Genomic DNA, 14412 nt, shown 5'->3' with positions numbered 1-14412 from the left:
TTGTTTTTTCAAAGTTCTCACAAAAACTTTGAATTCACAGTGTAAATATTTATGAATTTAATCTTATAGTTATATTACTCTATTGAGTAATTATCGTCGGATAGAAACATATGTGTGTGTGTGTATATATATATATATATATATATATATATATATATATATATATATATATATATATAAAATATCTACGTTTTATATACATATAAAAACGTGAAATATTTCGCAATCTCATGTTCACATTCGCAGTGTATAGAACGTATAATATTGTTTTAAAAACTAGTAATATTCATTAAATATTATAGAGAAAGGATTTAAATATCATGGCTGCGATAAATACAGAAATTATGAAAGTATTTGGATTTTGGAGTAGTGTATTAGTTTTAAAAATGCTGGCAATGGTAATCCTAACTGCACGTCATAGATTTACAAAAAAGGTACTGTAAAATTGATTGAACATTTTATTCCTAATTTTATCATTTCATTATAATATCTTGCTTTTATCCATCATCTTTTTTGCTAATATCCTAATAATATTATAATTAATACTACAAAAACTAATTAAATTTTAATATTTTTTAAGATATTTGCAAATCCTGATGATACAACATTTTTAAAAAAAGCTAAAGTGCTTTATGATGATGCAGATATAGAACGTGTACGAAGAAATCATCTTAATGATCTTGAAAATGTTCTTCCTTGGTTTATAATCACCTATATTTGGCTAACAACAGGTCCATCTATTTGGTTGGCTGGAATTTTAATAAGAACTTTTGTAATTTCTAGAATTATACATACTTTGGTTTATGCTGTTTTTCCACAGCAACCTGCTAGATTTTTGTCTTTCTTTTTTGGTTATTGTATTATGGGCTATGAAGCTTTTACTTCTTTATTATATTATTTGTAAACTGTTTAAAATATTTAAAATGAAATGTTTACATTAATACCAAAATTCTATATTTCTTTCTATAGTTAAAATATACTTTATTAAATGATGTATCAGTTATATATTTCTTATAAATGTAGTTTTGATACATTAGTATATTTTATAGATATAATTGTGGTATATATACATATTTTATAATTGTAATTTGGTATTTCTATAATTGTAATAATGGTTTATTTTTTATTTTGGTTTAATAATGGTTTATATATTGTTTATTGATAATGTATTATTATTTTTGAATCAATGAAATAAATTTTTTATCATGATTTAAACAACCTGAAAAAATTATTTTTTTCAATTATATAATAAAAATAAAAAAGATTGGAAAAAAGTATCTTTATTTTTTTAAACTGTATAATTGCATGCTATAGTATCGCCCTCTATCACGTAAGAGTAAATAACACGCTATCATCAAAAACTAGTTAGTGCATTTGCGTGTCTGTCAGTTGTTGCATTTGTAAGTTTTTTACATTAATTATATACTATTTAAACTCTTTCAATTTGATACTGTAATTGAAATCAAAATGAATCGACATCCAAATACGGATTATAAAAGCCGTGGGGAACCACAAGTAGAATTAGAAAGTCAATTTATTTTAAGACTGCCAGTGGTAAGTTTCTTTCTAACCTAAAAATATGCTATATATAGTTAATTATTAGCAAATCCTTTAAGAAATCGTTATAAAATACACATACGTACACACACACATATATACATATATATGAAAACTTTAGGATTCAGCAAAAGTCTTAAGAGATACATTGAGAAGTGGAGCTCCTTTAAAAGATAGACTTAATATAAAATTAGAAAATGATATGCGATATGGTGAAGTGAGATTAGATCATTGGTTGCTACATGCTAAGGTATTTAATATTCCTTAATTATTACTCCAAAAAATATAAAGTATATATTTTTCCTTCTCTCCATAGCTCTTAACACAAAAATAATTCTGTTTTTTGTTCTTCTTTATTTTTTTTAGGTAGTAGATTTGCCTACAATTGTAGAATCTTTAAAAACAATCGATAATAAGAGTTTTTATAAAACAGCTGATATATGTCAGGTAATATGATATATTCAATAGTAATATTAAGCAAATAAATTTACAAACAATAAAGTAATATTATTATTATTATAAATAGATGTTGATATGCAAAGAGGAGGATGACCATACTACTACAGATGAAGAATCACCTATGAGACAAAAGAAAAAAGACCCAAATAAGGTTGATAAAAAATTTTTATGGCCGCATGGTGTAACTCCACCTACAAAGAATGTAAGACGTAGAAGATTCAGGAAAACTTTAAAAAAAAAATATGTAGAAGCGCCAGAAATAGAAAAAGAAGTAAAAAGATTGTTAAGAGTTGATAATGATGCTGTCAATGTAAAATGGGAAGTAATATGTGAAGATGAAGATCAATCGAAACCAAGTAAAGTATCATCATCTGGAACAGTCAAATCTAGAAGAGATAATATTAGTGGTAACACATCACAAAGTTTAGATGTTGGTAAGTATTCTATTTAATTTAATCAATTCTGTTCTATTTAATTAATTTAATTATATTATGTGATTATTTTATTTATAGCTGAACATGATATATTTGGTGAACCTGTAAGTGATAGCGAAGATGATGATGAAGAAGCAAATATAAATGTGATGGAACTTGATGAAAATAGTAGGTTGTCCGGTGATAGTAGAGCATCTGACTCTAATTCCATGCAGGCTGCTTATTCAGAGCGATCGAGTAATAATGCAACTACGAGTTGTGGTCTTGTAACAGAATTTAGCAAGGAAATGTTCCAAAATGAGAACAACTCTGAGGTAGATGGAGAAAAACCGACAGATACAGCAGAATCAAAAGTGCCAAAATTAGAACAGTTTCACTCAGAATATATTATTCCTGATCATTTTTCAGAATCACCATCTATTTCTACGCCTAAAGGTAATTATATTAAATGTATGTTATACACATGGAAATAAGCTGGTTTATGTATTATTTTAGATTCATTGCAAACAAGACTTGCCACACTTCATGCTGAATTAGCAGAATTGCGCCAACGAAGGCAGCAGCAGGAGATTGAAATTGCAAATATTGAGAATGTTAAACTTAGACAAAGATTTCAAGAAATTTTAGATAATTTATTAACTCAAGAAATGCAGAAAGTGCAAGAGGTAATTAATAATTATATTGTTCATAGTGTTTATAGATAAACTACCACTTTATTTTTTTATATTTGAAGATACAAAGATTTCTGTTTTCAAAGGGTAGTTTTGAAAACCCTCAATCTGCTTAAAATTTTTTTTAACTGAAAATAATGGCTTTGAATAATCATTTGTAATTCGATATATTATACTAACTTCTAGATTCAAGACTTGGAATTGGAATAAAATTAAACTACTTCTACAATATCACCATTCATTAAAGTTTAATGAACAAAATTGAAGAATTATTGTTTAAGTATTGAGGATTCCTAAATAATATTAAAATAAGAGGATATATATTGTATTTAAATAATATAAATTGAAAATATAAAAAATGAACTATTGTTATCATAATAATAAAAAATCATTATGAAGATAAATATTTTTTGCCATATAACTGTGCCTTTTTCTCGAAACCAACAGATTTAATAGGTGTATTTAGTTTATAAAAAGGATTCATAGAATACTGAAACAAATAACAATGATTTTACAATCTTATAAAAGATTGTTAAGAACACAAACTGCATATTACCTTTATGTACGTCTCATACATTTCATTGAAGAAATTTTTTATTCCATCTTCATTTTTACTGTCATGTACCATAACAAATCGTATATGAGTCGCTGTTACAAATGCGCTTACAAACCATTGGTTAAATTTATCTACAACTTTAAAATGCATATTTGTTGTTTTCCATGTATGTTCATCTACAAGATCAAGTGCTGCATGAGCTATAAATTGGCTCAAATGTGTGTGATCTTCTTTCTATTATAACATAGAATTAATTAAATATTTTTCTATGATATACAATTCAAAAAATGTAAATCTATTGGGATAATAAACAAACCTTTGCATCTTTAGTAGAACTATTAAATTCTATTTCAAATAATGGATTATCAGCATGTCCAACAATGGCAAAATAATAATTTGCTGTCATAATTTATTCTTTTATTTACATTTGTAATCTTAATATCTTTTTTGCAATCTTTTTGTATTCAATATCTTGGATATATTTAGTTAAATAGTAATAAATATCAAAAAATATTCTATTCTATTATATTATAATACAGAGTACGGTACAAACGAATAAAAATAGAAACGAATGGAGAATCACTTAGGAAAAATTAAGAGAACCTCAGCTGGATATCAATGAAGAGATATCACTGAAAAACTGAAGGTAACCGATTGATGCAGCGCCCTCACTTTCTCGAACTAAATGCTTTCATTTTTTGTGACCTAAATTGTTCGAATGAATTCTCGTCCAGAATATTCGTTGCTAAAACTTGTTACTGTATGCTAATAGAATCCAAAAATCAAAAAATTCAGAGTTTAATATTTATAATTATAAATTTCTCCGATATAAACAATATTAAAATAAAAACTTGAAATAGATTACTTAAGAAAAGAAAGAAAGAAAATTAAGAATATATAATTTTTTATAATTTTTATGTTACGATACAAATAAATTAATTATAAAATAGTGATCCGATTAATTTGTCACGATTACAATTTTCTTTTGTTTTATTCATGTATATATACTTACTTATTTCAAAATGTATAAATATATAAGCCTTATATAAAGTTTTTTTCGTGATTGAAAATTATGATTAATTAAATATTAGAAAAAATGAAGGTCTAATTTGAAATTGAGGTTTAATCGTAAATAAGTAAAATTAAAAAATCGTTCTTTTGCCGATTAAAAATTGTCTATCGTGATACAAAAGGGTGCGCTTGTATCGTGTATATATACTTGTATCGTATATTCATGCTTGTATCGTGTATACACATTTGTACCGTATATTAACGTTTGTATCGTATATACACACTTATATCGCGTATCGTAATTCTTCATTTTTCGGTGCAACGTGATCATTGCCAATTGTTAATTGGTTCTCGTACAAAATATTTGCAACGGACAGCTTGTCTCGTCTCTTCAAAAGTAACGGTATATACATACATACGTATATGTATATGAACATGTACATGTATACACATATATTGTATATTTGAGCTTTCTCGTCGATCTGTGCCATCGAAACCGAAGTTCGAGAGGGACGAACGATCTTCGTCCGGTTTATGCGAAATATCGAACGAAGTATCGGAAAAGGCGTAATACCTAGTTAGCTAAAAAGGCACAAAGTTGCGCGTTATGGGGTTCGATGTGAACCGATTTCAAGGAGATGTGGACGAAGAACTCGTTTGTCCGATTTGCTCCGGTGTTCTCGAAGATCCTGTCCAGGTATTGTTAGAATTTCTCTTATAAATTTCTTTAATACCTTTATGAAATGTATCTAATTGCGAACTGCCATGACTAACCTCGCTTTGTATGTACATTTATGTATTCATTTACGTTCTAACATAATATTGTGTTTGTTATATTTATCAATTGAATAAACCATCATTGTCTTTTTGTTTCATTCAGTAAATTTAATTTGTGAATAACTTTTTTTTTCTTTTTACTTTTCTTTTTTTTTTAAATTATTCTGATGGTAAAATATAATTCTCTTTGTAAACAATTATTATTTTATATACCATTTCCAATGAAAAGAAGTAGCAGTTTTGCAGTATAGTTTTATAAGCTTATGAGGACTGGCAGGTGAGGAATATGTTACAGGCTCCTGTATGTGAACATGCTTTCTGTCGTTCATGTATCAACGAATGGATAAACAGACAACCGACTTGCCCTTTGGATCGTACTCCCATTACCTCTGCACAATTGAGAGCAGTTCCAAGAATTCTTCGAAATTTATTGGCTCGTTTATGTATCACTTGTGATAACATTGTGTATGGATGTCAAGTAAGCATCAAATTGGATAGTTTAGGAACACATTTAGAACAGTGTGAATATAATCCCAAAAGACCAACGTTATGCGAACAAGGTTGTAATCTCATTATTCCAAAAGATGAATTAAAAGATCATAATTGTGTAAGAGAACTTAGAAGTTTAATACAGTCTCAGCAGCAAAAACTAGCTGATATGAAAAGAGATTTAGGTGAACAACAACTTCAAATAAACGAACATAAACGAGAAATACACTTATTAAAAGATTTTATGAAAGCATTAAGAGTATCGAATCCAGCGATGAGAGCTATTGCTGATCAAATGGAAAGAGACGAAGTAGTAAGATGGTCTGCAACTCTTCCTCGTGCTAGAGTTACCAGATGGGGAGGGATGATCTCAACGCCAGATGAATCATTGCAGGTATTGTATTATATTCTATTCTATTATAACCGATAGAGAAATCATCTGAACAACTTTCTGATATGCAGTTATTTAAGACATATTGTATACTATTTTGTAGATAATGGTCAAGAGAACATTGTCCGAAAATCATTGTCCACCTCACATCATCGATGAACTAATGGAAAATTGTCATGAAAGAAAATGGCCATCAGGTTTAAATTCTTTGGAAACTAGACAAAATTCAAGAAGACAATATGAATATTACATATGCAAGAGAGTGCCTGGGAAGCAAGCTGTTTTAGTTCTTCATTGCGATAATACGCACATGCCAGAAGATATGATCATTGAGCCTGGTTTAGTGATGATTTTTGCTCATGGTATTGAATAAATAAACATATGAAGAGCCATCAAATATCAAGGTGCTTTTAGGAACAAAAATGAACTTCAACAAGTTGAGTGTATCCAGTTGATGTTTGCTATGATTCCCCAATGATGCATACATATTAGCTTTATGCCTGTGTGCACATTTTAAGAGGTTTGGGTGTATTAATGTTTCCCACAAACTGCAATTTGCAGAAATAGTAAAAACCGATTAATCCATAACTTTTGTGATACGTGAATGTACAGACACAATTGCCACATACAAAATCTAATTAAATGTCTGATTGTTATACTGTGATATGATATATTAATTTGTTGGAAAAGTTCCTGAGATTATTTGATGAATAGCAAACGATTCCAAATTTATTATTATAGGATTTTAATAGGATTATTATAATATTCCAAATTTATTATTATAAGATTTTGCTTTAAAGATCTTTTTAATTCATCTGTAATGGATTATTTATCATCTATTTCAGGAAATTTTTTGAATATTTTAGGCTTTTTTAAGTGTTTTATTACGATAACTTTAAAAAATGTAAAAAATAATGCATAGATTGTAATGATATAATATTTACTATTAATAAGCGCTCAATGTGTTCTTAAGAAACAAGAAACGATCTCTGAATATACAATGTATACATTGGTCTTATAAATTATAGTAAAATCATTGCTAATGATTATGAAATGATCAGGACATTATACAGTATTAGACAATTAAACAGTGGTTTAATGCTTTCCAGCATCTTCAACACTACTTTGTATAATCATAAGCACAAAAAACTAATTTATTTAAAATTTCATACAAGTAACACATGTAATGAAAGTGATTCATGATGCATAAAACCTTATCAATTTTTCTTGACTGTCATTAATAGCAGACTGTAAAATAAAGCGATAGTAATCTTATAACTGCTCTTACAATTAGACAAATAATCTTTTATTGTTTTTGTAATTAATCAATGTTACAGATTATTATATCTAATTTATAAGCATGAATGACTGATCAGAGATAAACTATTGTAATTTTATATTCACCAAGAATGCAACAGAAAATGGATAAAGAAAGTTAATAAACATGATTTTTTAAATAACAATTCATCTCGTTATAAATTAAATCCCGACAGATTAAAATCTTAAAATGCGGTTTATTTATGTGTGTGTGTGCGCGCGTGTGCGTGTGCGTGTATATATATATATATATATTTCAGGAAAGTTTCGTTAGATATATAAACTTCCATAAAACGCATGCAAGGAATGTAATATTTTTTTATAATATTAAAAATATATAATATTTTTTGCTTTAAAAGAAAAATTTCCTTTTAACCCAAAACTTCATATATTTTCGAAAAGAAAACGTCCAGTGTTTTATTCCATGCTTCCTCTACTTCCAAAGTGAACTGTTTTCCTAAAGCTTCTCGAAGAACTTCCGCTATTACCGGCTTTAAATCCTGTACAATCGAAATATTAATTACATAAAAATGAAAAAAAATCGCGATCTCGTTTTTTTTTTTTTTTTTAATAAGTTTATAATAAACAAGCGTATATACCTCAAACGACTTTATCGTCTGACCACGTTTCCTATGTCTTTCGGCAAAAACAACTATGTTTGCTACTAATAGTTCAGCATCTTGTAAAGAGTCAATGACGGTACTTATTGTAGCTATTATACCTGCGCAATGAGCTTGAAATTTTTTATTATTATTTAGTTGATCTATTGGCATATCTTTGAATGCCGGGAAACTTCGCTGATGTTCCGGATATTTCTTGAAATAGCTGCAAGCAAAAAATAATACGCAATAAATCTGCATTCGAATTCAATAACGTTCAAAACATGTTATTTTTAATTCCACATCGCAAATCAAACTTAATTAATATAAACTTAGTTATAATTCTCTTATTTTACAGATTAATATTTATCACATTGTTTGTGCGAATATAAGGTGTTGGTATCGATCGATGCGTAGATATTGGTCACTGATAAAATAGTCTCCTTGCGTTCATGAAACATTACAAACGTGCTTTGCTTCCCGATGTTCTTTTTATTAATTTATAATCGCTGCAAAATGCGTGCAGTGTATTAATTCTAAAGATGTTAACATATCGTGAATAAAGATTATTGCAGGTGTTGACCTGTTTAAGGATATGTCATTTCTAATTATATATATGATCTATAATTATTATATTTATTTAATTGATGATTATTTTCGATTGATTTCAATTTTCTTATCCACGTACGTAGACTTTATATCAATTTTAAATTAATGATAAGACAAATTCGTGATAAGTTATAATATCTCGATAAGTTAAGAAGTATTGATATAACATTTTGAACTTTGATTTTTTTCAAGAATAATTGCGTCATGGAACATATTGAATTTCAATGATAAATATCTTTATGATGCTATTTAATATTTAATATTATAAATTTGCCGTATAATTTCAAATGGTAATACATTAATCAAACATATGCATGTAAGTGGGTTGAGATCGATTTTCTTGTTAAACATCGATCTTAATCAAATGTAATAAAATCATATATTTGTTAAAGCGCAGCTAATATTTGATTTATTATACATTTATTAACAACAAGCAATAATGAAATTGATTTTATTTAAAAATATACCTTATACATATTTTATCCTTTTTTCAATATGTGATTGCATAATGATAGATTAATATCATTACTATAAATTTATATAAATTAAAAATAATAACTTTTCAATTTTATTTAATTTTTTTTTAACTATAATACGCGAATTATATTCAAATATTGAAGTATAACAACGTGGAAAAAAATACTTACGCCAACATTACAGCACAGCCGGATGCAACTTGATCTTTCTTTATAATAGCCCACGTATTCTGTACAAGTCTCTTTTGTCTTTCCGTAAGTCCTGTAGCTTCGTCAATTTTAGAGTCATTTGTCCAAAATCCGAAAAAACGATTAAATATTCCCGTCATTTTATATATTAAATTTAAAAAAAAATATTACAATTTTTCATATAAAAAATTCTGTTTATATATATATATTTTTTTAATTAAAACGAGTTATCCGATTAAAACTATAATTGCATATAACAAATTTGCATAAATCTGTTTTTTACAATTTTTACTAAAATGTAATATTTAATAAAATGATTTAAAAAATATAAATGGAAGTTCGCGCAGTTATAATCTATCGATCAACGATCTGTATCCAACTACTCCGTATCAAAGACAGCAACAGACTAAACGCTTCATTCGGATCACACTAGTCTTTATATAATTTTCTATGATATATCACGTGCCACGCGACGGCGTACTTTCATTCAATTCGCTTGATCTCTAAAATGGCTAAGCTACAAGGTACACGTTCTTTCGTTATAAATAGGCGGTACTCTTTCACTGGTATAGGTCCGTTCAACTGTGGCCCGCCTTCCGACATATTACCGGTTATTTCCTTACCCCTCACAAGGTTGTCGTACTGCTCCTACCAACAGAGTCCCGTCTTTCTGTTTTATGTCTTACGCATTTATCTATATTTTTTTCTCTTTTTCTCTTTCTTTTTCATTACATTTAGAACGATGTAACAAACTAATACATATAACGAGATAGAACAATTAACACGTTTAGAGAGATTACCTTAATTATATTAGAAATAATATTCACTTGAACTAATGGAATAAACTAATGGAATGAACTAATGGAATAAGATATTATTTTTGACATATAAAAACTGGATACGTATCTACTCCCATATTTGACCACACAACTCTATGATATTTCCAATAACGTTGTTTACTTGACCAATACATTAGCGACAGTCCAAAGAGTCTGGTTGTTCAATTTAAATTGCAAATTTTTAAGTAATGCTTTTATGCTCTTATGAGATAAAATTTCATGCTATAGACCTTTTTAAAATCTATCTGCTAGAACATATGAACTTACCGTTTTATTCTTGTTAGATACTTTTCCAATTCCTGTATGTTTCATTTTTCCAGCATTTTTCAAAATATTTCTTTGTCAAATATATTATTCTGTTGAGTAAACAATCAAAATAGTTTACTTGAATTATGATACATTCAGTTCTTATTATATTAGGTAATTCTTCTATAAGAGTTTTTGATAAATCAGCTATGAAGTTTTAAAAATAATATTTCCATTTATTTAATCCTATTTTTGATATAGCTAGTATTTAATATTGAATTATCATGAATTATAGCAATGTATGATAATAGATATTTATTTTGTAAAGATTTATTGTAATAATTAAAGTAAACAAAATACTTATGATAGTGCATTTAGTTGCAAACTTTTGCTTAACCTTTGATTTTTACACAAAATCTGAAATTCGTTAAATCTTCAGAATAGTTGGCATATTCAGGATAATTATGAAATTATCTCTGAATGTTATAATTAATTAAACTACCATAAATATATTATTTACCTTAATGAAATATAAAATATTTACACAGTACAAAAGGCAGATTCATTCAATATATAATATCAATATTCACTATTTTCTAAATTTTCCTTAAACTTCTTGTATCTTTATATCTTATTTGTTCAATTACTTGTCCACTATTTGTTATTTTATCACACATAATGTACTATTTATATATTAAGATAGTCGTTTATCTTTAAAACGAAATCGATATCAAATGATTAAAACTTCTTAAATATCTATACATATGGAAAATATTGAATCTATTTATTTCTAGAAAATATTTTTTTTTTGTTTAAAGAAATCAATTGAAATTAGAATTTCTCTGAATTCTTAGTATTTATATATTTTTATTTCACAATGAATTATAATACTATTTTATTCTTCATTTCATTTATTTGTCATATGAATAATTATATCTTTATTACATGATATAAATTCTCATTATATACATAAGTACAAAATATGTAAGATGTAGTATTTTACTTATTTCTTATGTAATATGGATTTTTCTGCAAAGCAAAGCATTTTTTATTATCCAGAAGATAGAAGAACATCAACCATAATTTATGATTTAATGTTCATGTTCTATGCTTTAATTTTTGTCAGTGTATTAGCATATTGAAATTCTAAACTGTTTTCATATTCACACATATCTAGAGCAATGACACAACTTTCTCTCACAACCTGCTTACTATCTTGAAGGTATTGATTTAAAATTTGGAGACAATCAGGAGTAGCAATAGCTCCTAATGCTTCTGCACATTCATGACGTACCATTTCATTTTCTTCTATATCTTCAAGAGAAGCTTGTAAATAAGGTATGGAAATTTCTTCTTGGAGTTGACCAAGAACAAATGCAATTTCATGTCTAAATAAAGCACTACCTGCTTTTAATCCTACAGAAAAAAATTATAGTATATTTATTAAAAACAGTTATTATATGATAAGCATATATCAAATATTTATTCCTGTTTACCTTCACTGAGAGCAAGGATGCTCTCTGGTGTTTGCAAATTTCTTAAAGCAAACATCGCACGATATCTATCAAATAATGATTTATTTTCATCTAGTAATGTTTTCTTTAGATTATGAACATCAGTGGTTTCTGCTGGCGGAGCAGGATCAATAGACATATATGGACTTTTTAATAAATTTTCTTCACAATCGTTTGATTGTAACCATTTTAAGCGTTTCAAGGCTAATTCACATGTTTCTGCAATTTCAGGTATAAGACTTTTACTATACTGATCTAATAATGGTATAACTGACATATCTCCAATAGCACCCAATGCTTCTCCTGATTAAAAAACAACAAAAATTAAAAAACAGTTATTATGTTTTTATGAATGCAATAATAATTATATATTGCATTTGATATTAACTTGTATTAATAAAAATGTATACCTGCTTCATGACGGACCATAGGTTCCTGTTTATCATCTTTTAATACTTCAATTAAAATAGATATTGCTAAAGGATCCTGCATTTGACCAAGACAATATGCAAGTTCATGTTTTAATAATGCAGATTTATCTTTAAAGCCTTCCCGTATTTGTTCAATAGCTATTGAACCTCCAATATTTTTCAAAGTAAATAATGCACGAAACCTTTCCTTAAGCGGTCTACCTTCATCGTTTAAAACATTACCTATAGCCACTATTTCTTTTTCACTGATATTTGGCATTTTTCTTCAGTAAATTAATATGTATAGTGAATAATATAGTGAATAATTATCAATTATTTATTAATGATTTAAAAACTATATAAGAAAAAAATATAATAAATATATGATCTTTTAATAACTCAACCAATCACTTAATCGAGAAATCATTTCTCTTTAATCATTTTTTATAAGTTTCAATTACTAAACATTTCACATTTGCTTATAGTTTTAGAAAATCTTCATGTTATTCAAATATGACGTGATATGAACTCATACTAATTCGAATTTGTCTTAGAAATTTTAGTTAACCTATGTATTTTTTTGCGGTAGGAGAAAAAGTATGCTCTTATTGGTCACATTGTCTCTGTTATATAATACTAGATAGCGCTTTATAACATAACCTATAACGTTCTTAGAAGCATTTGCAAATACTCAAGCATGTAGCATAAGAATGTATGTATATTCGTTAATTACAGGATATTGTATTAAATTGTTAAGTAGTAATATCTTAAGTTATTAAGCATAATGGCTCAAACAAGAGTGGAAAAAGTCGGAACTATTTATACGAGGTAAGATCTGAAATTTTATTATAAGTTAATTATGTTTATCCATAAGCTTTTGTTTATTTTTATTATTGTTATAGAATATCATCATTAATACGTGGAGGGTCAATGACTGACTTAGAAAAACCACTGTGGTATACTATATATGAAAGATTTCCACCCAAATATGAACCAAAATATGATAGAGTTACACCATATGTACCAATAAGACCAATCTATTATAAGGAAGACATTATACGCGCGTAAGAAGTTATACAATAATATAAATTTATTAAATATAAATATATAGATTTATTAAAAGCTTTTATTAATATAATTTTAAATATTTCTATTTTATAGACGATTTCACAAAGATTACAAAAATCTAGATATAATGAACTTAAAAAATACAAAATATCTATCACAAACAAAGAAATTTCTTGATACATATAATGAATTAAAAATGGTAATTAGTATGAATAAAAATATTTTTAATTAACATCAAATAATTATTAGAACATTTGGACTTGAACAATAAAACTTTGTTTATAGCTCGATTTGCCTGATGAAGCAGCTTATGAACAAGCTTTAGAAAAAATTAAATCAACAAACATAGAAGATAAAAAGAATAATATATGGTATGATATATAGACATTTTATTTTTAATTAATATATAATACACTCATGGTATTTACTATTTCATCAAAGGCAATAATTGATCTTATTTGTATATAAATATGTATATTATAATAAAGTATATGAAACACAATGTATTGTATATAAAGATGAACATTAATTTTGTATAGACACCTGTATAATATCATAACTGTGTTATGATATTAATTTATAATTTTATTAAAAGCATCAATATACTTTAAATAAAAAAAGCAAATAAAATGAATATTTCCATTGATATTACAATATATGATTATATAAAAATGTAGACACAATGACAAATATTAATTATGATATAAATAATAAATTACATCATACAGTCAAATGCTTGATTGATGAAATTACATAAGAAAATATTTGCGCCATTTTTTTTGTTAGTAAAACCTATATCT

General features: G+C 26.7%; 7 protein-coding genes across 8 annotated transcripts; 4 read left to right on the top strand and 3 right to left on the bottom strand.

The window, feature by feature from the left end:
* Positions 1 to 190: 190 nt before the first annotated feature.
* On the top strand, positions 191 to 994 carry LOC127072698 (microsomal glutathione S-transferase 1-like). The gene is made up of 2 exons (XM_051013301.1): positions 191 to 434; positions 581 to 994. Exons 1-2 carry the CDS (start codon positions 321 to 323, stop codon positions 902 to 904), a joined length of 438 nt encoding a protein of 145 aa, XP_050869258.1. The 5' UTR covers positions 191 to 320; the 3' UTR covers positions 905 to 994.
* A 348-nt stretch (positions 995 to 1342) lies between these two features.
* On the top strand, positions 1343 to 3525 carry LOC127072689 (transcription initiation factor TFIID subunit 7). The gene is made up of 7 exons (XM_051013281.1): positions 1343 to 1554; positions 1679 to 1807; positions 1924 to 2004; positions 2084 to 2450; positions 2529 to 2885; positions 2946 to 3115; positions 3308 to 3525. The coding sequence occupies exons 1-7, from the start codon at positions 1468 to 1470 to the stop codon at positions 3329 to 3331; spliced, it is 1215 nt and encodes a 404-aa protein (XP_050869238.1). The 5' UTR covers positions 1343 to 1467; the 3' UTR covers positions 3332 to 3525.
* On the bottom strand, positions 3431 to 4338 carry LOC127072699 (probable trafficking protein particle complex subunit 2). Its single transcript, XM_051013302.1, has 3 exons — positions 3994 to 4338; positions 3678 to 3911; positions 3431 to 3611 (listed from the first exon to the last, which is right to left on the bottom strand). Exons 1-3 carry the CDS (start codon positions 4081 to 4083, stop codon positions 3513 to 3515), a joined length of 423 nt encoding a protein of 140 aa, XP_050869259.1. The 5' UTR covers positions 4084 to 4338; the 3' UTR covers positions 3431 to 3512.
* A 546-nt stretch (positions 4339 to 4884) lies between these two features.
* Positions 4885 to 7808, top strand: LOC127072692 (E3 ubiquitin-protein ligase NRDP1). 2 transcript variants are annotated; one of them, XM_051013287.1, is made up of 3 exons: positions 4885 to 5385; positions 5743 to 6348; positions 6449 to 7808. In XM_051013287.1, the coding sequence occupies exons 1-3, from the start codon at positions 5296 to 5298 to the stop codon at positions 6716 to 6718; spliced, it is 966 nt and encodes a 321-aa protein (XP_050869244.1). In that variant the 5' UTR covers positions 4885 to 5295; the 3' UTR covers positions 6719 to 7808. The 2 variants fall into 2 exon arrangements, with proteins under 2 accessions (XP_050869244.1, XP_050869245.1); XM_051013288.1 differs by having other exon boundaries at positions 4886 to 5385; positions 5761 to 6348.
* Positions 7809 to 7966: 158 nt separating this feature from the next.
* Positions 7967 to 9957, bottom strand: LOC127072697 (globin). Its single transcript, XM_051013300.1, has 3 exons — positions 9518 to 9957; positions 8262 to 8487; positions 7967 to 8162 (listed from the first exon to the last, which is right to left on the bottom strand). Exons 1-3 carry the CDS (start codon positions 9673 to 9675, stop codon positions 8034 to 8036), a joined length of 513 nt encoding a protein of 170 aa, XP_050869257.1. The 5' UTR covers positions 9676 to 9957; the 3' UTR covers positions 7967 to 8033.
* A 1556-nt stretch (positions 9958 to 11513) lies between these two features.
* On the bottom strand, positions 11514 to 13110 carry LOC127061962 (deoxyhypusine hydroxylase). Its single transcript, XM_050989492.1, has 3 exons — positions 12545 to 13110; positions 12117 to 12437; positions 11514 to 12036 (listed from the first exon to the last, which is right to left on the bottom strand). Exons 1-3 carry the CDS (start codon positions 12822 to 12824, stop codon positions 11726 to 11728), a joined length of 912 nt encoding a protein of 303 aa, XP_050845449.1. The 5' UTR covers positions 12825 to 13110; the 3' UTR covers positions 11514 to 11725.
* Positions 13111 to 13187: 77 nt separating this feature from the next.
* Positions 13188 to 14114, top strand: LOC127061964 (probable 28S ribosomal protein S23, mitochondrial). The gene is made up of 4 exons (XM_050989495.1): positions 13188 to 13372; positions 13447 to 13608; positions 13706 to 13811; positions 13898 to 14114. The coding sequence occupies exons 1-4, from the start codon at positions 13329 to 13331 to the stop codon at positions 13994 to 13996; spliced, it is 411 nt and encodes a 136-aa protein (XP_050845452.1). The 5' UTR covers positions 13188 to 13328; the 3' UTR covers positions 13997 to 14114.
* Positions 14115 to 14412: the final 298 nt, after the last annotated feature.

This window comes from Vespula vulgaris, chromosome 2 (genome assembly GCF_905475345.1).
Source record: "Vespula vulgaris chromosome 2, iyVesVulg1.1, whole genome shotgun sequence".
Classification (NCBI taxonomy): Eukaryota; Metazoa; Arthropoda; class Insecta; order Hymenoptera; family Vespidae; genus Vespula; species Vespula vulgaris.
The sequence above is the reverse complement of the archived record's forward strand: the minus strand, read 5'-3'. Positions and strand labels throughout refer to the sequence as shown.

What these genes read in the sequence shown, in the direction of transcription:
- LOC127072698 (XM_051013301.1), top strand. Translation starts at nt 321, where the DNA reads ATGGCTGCGATAAATACAGAAATTATGAAAGTATTTGGATTTTGGAGT. An exon ending in GTCATAGATTTACAAAAAAG is followed by an intron (nt 435 to 580) that starts GTACTGTAAAAT and finishes ATATTTTTTAAG; the next exon opens with ATATTTGCAAATCCTGATGA.
- LOC127072689 (XM_051013281.1), top strand. Translation starts at nt 1,468, where the DNA reads ATGAATCGACATCCAAATACGGATTATAAAAGCCGTGGGGAACCACAA. An exon ending in ATCTATTTCTACGCCTAAAG is followed by an intron (nt 2,886 to 2,945) that starts GTAATTATATTA and finishes GTATTATTTTAG; the next exon opens with ATTCATTGCAAACAAGACTT. An exon ending in AAATGCAGAAAGTGCAAGAG is followed by an intron (nt 3,116 to 3,307) that starts GTAATTAATAAT and finishes ACTAACTTCTAG; the next exon opens with ATTCAAGACTTGGAATTGGA.
- LOC127061962 (XM_050989492.1), bottom strand. Translation starts at nt 12,824, where the DNA reads ATGCCAAATATCAGTGAAAAAGAAATAGTGGCTATAGGTAATGTTTTA. An exon ending in TATGGTCCGTCATGAAGCAG is followed by an intron (nt 12,438 to 12,544) that starts GTATACATTTTT and finishes TTTTTTAATCAG; the next exon opens with GAGAAGCATTGGGTGCTATT. An exon ending in CATCCTTGCTCTCAGTGAAG is followed by an intron (nt 12,037 to 12,116) that starts GTAAACAGGAAT and finishes TTTTTTCTGTAG; the next exon opens with GATTAAAAGCAGGTAGTGCT.
- LOC127072699 (XM_051013302.1), bottom strand. Translation starts at nt 4,083, where the DNA reads ATGACAGCAAATTATTATTTTGCCATTGTTGGACATGCTGATAATCCA. An exon ending in GTTCTACTAAAGATGCAAAG is followed by an intron (nt 3,912 to 3,993) that starts GTTTGTTTATTA and finishes ATGTTATAATAG; the next exon opens with AAAGAAGATCACACACATTT. An exon ending in TGTATGAGACGTACATAAAG is followed by an intron (nt 3,612 to 3,677) that starts GTAATATGCAGT and finishes TATTTGTTTCAG; the next exon opens with TATTCTATGAATCCTTTTTA.
- LOC127072692 (XM_051013287.1), top strand. Translation starts at nt 5,296, where the DNA reads ATGGGGTTCGATGTGAACCGATTTCAAGGAGATGTGGACGAAGAACTC. An exon ending in TTCTCGAAGATCCTGTCCAG is followed by an intron (nt 5,386 to 5,742) that starts GTATTGTTAGAA and finishes GAGGACTGGCAG; the next exon opens with GTGAGGAATATGTTACAGGC. An exon ending in CGCCAGATGAATCATTGCAG is followed by an intron (nt 6,349 to 6,448) that starts GTATTGTATTAT and finishes ACTATTTTGTAG; the next exon opens with ATAATGGTCAAGAGAACATT.
- LOC127072697 (XM_051013300.1), bottom strand. Translation starts at nt 9,675, where the DNA reads ATGACGGGAATATTTAATCGTTTTTTCGGATTTTGGACAAATGACTCT. An exon ending in GGCTGTGCTGTAATGTTGGC is followed by an intron (nt 8,488 to 9,517) that starts GTAAGTATTTTT and finishes TTTTGCTTGCAG; the next exon opens with CTATTTCAAGAAATATCCGG. An exon ending in AGACGATAAAGTCGTTTGAG is followed by an intron (nt 8,163 to 8,261) that starts GTATATACGCTT and finishes TCGATTGTACAG; the next exon opens with GATTTAAAGCCGGTAATAGC.
- LOC127061964 (XM_050989495.1), top strand. Translation starts at nt 13,329, where the DNA reads ATGGCTCAAACAAGAGTGGAAAAAGTCGGAACTATTTATACGAG. An exon ending in GTCGGAACTATTTATACGAG is followed by an intron (nt 13,373 to 13,446) that starts GTAAGATCTGAA and finishes TTATTGTTATAG; the next exon opens with AATATCATCATTAATACGTG. An exon ending in CATATAATGAATTAAAAATG is followed by an intron (nt 13,812 to 13,897) that starts GTAATTAGTATG and finishes CTTTGTTTATAG; the next exon opens with CTCGATTTGCCTGATGAAGC.